The sequence below is a fragment of the Armigeres subalbatus genome, chromosome 2, assembly GCF_024139115.2.
Source record: "Armigeres subalbatus isolate Guangzhou_Male chromosome 2, GZ_Asu_2, whole genome shotgun sequence".
Lineage (NCBI taxonomy): Eukaryota > Metazoa > Arthropoda > Insecta > Diptera > Culicidae > Armigeres > Armigeres subalbatus.
This window is the reverse complement of record NC_085140.1, coordinates 110,574,941-110,577,112: the sequence shown is the minus strand read 5'-3', so window position 1 is coordinate 110,577,112 and position 2,172 is coordinate 110,574,941. Positions and strand designations below refer to the sequence as shown.

Below are 2,172 nucleotides of genomic sequence, written 5' to 3'. Positions count from 1 at the left end.
TTAAAGAGCTGAAAAATAATAAGGCTGCGGGAAAGGACCAGCTTACGGCTGAACTTCTCAAACATGGCAGTGAGCAGCTTTATGAAGATCTGCACCATATCATGTCGAAAATATGGGAAGACGAGGAAATGCCTGCTAGCTGGTTGGACGACCTCATTTGCCCTCTCTTTAAGAAGGGGCACAGACTGGAATGCGCCAATTACCGAGGAACATCCCTCCCTAAACAGACAAAATTCGATTTTCCGGAGGAAAAAGCGCCAGCAGGAAGATCGAGACCGTGAAGAGACGGAGGAACTGTACCGCGCTAATAACGCACGAAAGTTCTATGAGAAGTTGAACCGTTCACGTCAGGGCCACGTGCCCCAGCCCGATATGTGTAGGAACATAAACGGGAAACTTCTTACAAACGAGCGTGAGGTGATCCAAAGGTGGCGGCAGCACTACGAAGAGCACCTGAATGGCGATATGGCAGACAACGGTGGCGGTATGGTAATGAACCTAGGAGCACGCGCGCAGGACATGCGACTTCCGGCTCCGAATCTCCAGGAAATCTAGGAGGAGATCGGCCGGCTGAAAAACAACAAAGCCCCTGGAGTTGACCAACTATCAGGAGAGCTGTTTAAACACGGTGGTGAAGCACTGGCTAGAGCGCTGCACTGGGTGATTACCAAGGTTTGGAAGGATGAGGTTCTGCCGCATGAGTGGATGGAAGGTGTCGTGTGTCCCATCTACAAAAAGAACGATAAGCTGGATTGTAGCAACTACCGCGCAATCACATTTCTGAATGCCGACTACAAGGTACTCTCCCAAATTGTACGCCTCCGACTAACACCAATTGCACCTTCGAAACGCGTAGTCAATCCCTCCTCAATCCATTCTCTCTCTCTCTCTCTCTCTCTCTCTCTCTCTCTCTCTCTCTCTCTCTCTCTCTCTCTCTCTCTCTCTCTCTCTCTCTCTCTCTCTCTCTCTCTCTCTCTCTCTCTCTCTCTCTCTCTCTCTCTCTCTCTCTCTCTCTCTCTCTCTCTCTCTCTCTCTCTCTCTCTCTCTCTCTCTCTCTCTCTCTCTCTCTCTCTCTCTCTCTCTCTCTCTCTCTCTCTCTCTCTCTCTCTCTCTCTCTCTCTCTCTCTCTCTCTCTCTCTCTCTCTCTCTCTCTCTCTCTCTCTCTCTCTCTCTCTCTCTCTCTCTCTCTCTCTCTCTCTCTCTCTCTCTCTCTCTCTCTCTCTCTCTCTCTCTCTCTCTCTCTCTCTCTCTCTCTCTCTCTCTCTCTCTCTCTCTCTCTCTCTCTCTCTCTCTCTCTCTCTCTCTCTCTCTCTCTCTCTCTCTCTCTCTCTCTCTCTCTCTCTCTCTCTCTCTCTCTCTCTCTCTCTCTCTCTCTCTCTCTCTCTCTCTCTCTCTCTCTCTCTCTCTCTCTCTCTCTCTCTCTCTCTCTCTCTCTCTCTCTCTCTCTCTCTCTCTCTCTCTCTCTCTCTCTCTCTCTCTCTCTCTCTCTCTCTCTCTCTCTCTCTCTCTCTCTCTCTCTCTCTCTCTCTCTCTCTCTCTCTCTCTCTCTCTCTCTCTCTCTCTCTCTCTCTCTCTCTCTCTCTCTCTCTCTCTCTCTCTCTCTCTCTCTCTCTCTCTCTCTCTCTCTCTCTCTCTCTCTCTCTCTCTCTCTCTCTCTCTCTCTCTCTCTCTCTCTCTCTCTCTCTCTCTCTCTCTCTCTCTCTCTCTCTCTCTCTCTCTCTCTCTCTCTCTCTCTCTCTCTCTCTCTCTCTCTCTCTCTCTCTCTCTCTCTCTCTCTCTCTCTCTCTCTCTCTCTCTCTCTCTCTCTCTCTCTCTCTCTCTCTCTCTCTCTCTCTCTCTCTCTCTCTCTCTCTCTCTCTCTCTCTCTCTCTCTCTCTCTCTCTCTCTCTCTCTCTCTCTCTCTCTCTCTCTCTCTCTCTCTGTGTGTGTGTGTCTCTCTCTCTCTCTCTCTCTCCAAAACGTTTCAATCAAGGCTTATGCAAAGTCATCATCATCATTATACACCCAGTCCAATAGGCACATGCGCTTCATTTAAATCCAGTTCTCTCAATGATGGTCAAGGTATTCCAAAACGTTCCCAAGTTGGATCATTCGATAGGTCAAAGCCGTTTTGAAAATTCGGTAGTGAAATAACCTGGGTTCCATGACGTTTTGAAGGTCGGTCTTGGAATG

The 2,172-nt window shown here is 49.2% G+C and overlaps 1 protein-coding gene across 1 annotated transcript; it reads right to left on the bottom strand.

The window, feature by feature from the left end:
* Window positions 1-856: 856 nt before the first annotated feature.
* Window positions 857-1,918, bottom strand: LOC134209151 (octapeptide-repeat protein T2-like; the record flags this gene model as incomplete). The annotated part of the gene is made up of 1 exon (XM_062685132.1): window positions 857-1,918. A coding segment is annotated over one exon (1,062 nt), but the record flags the coding sequence as incomplete, so codon positions are not given.
* Window positions 1,919-2,172: the final 254 nt, after the last annotated feature.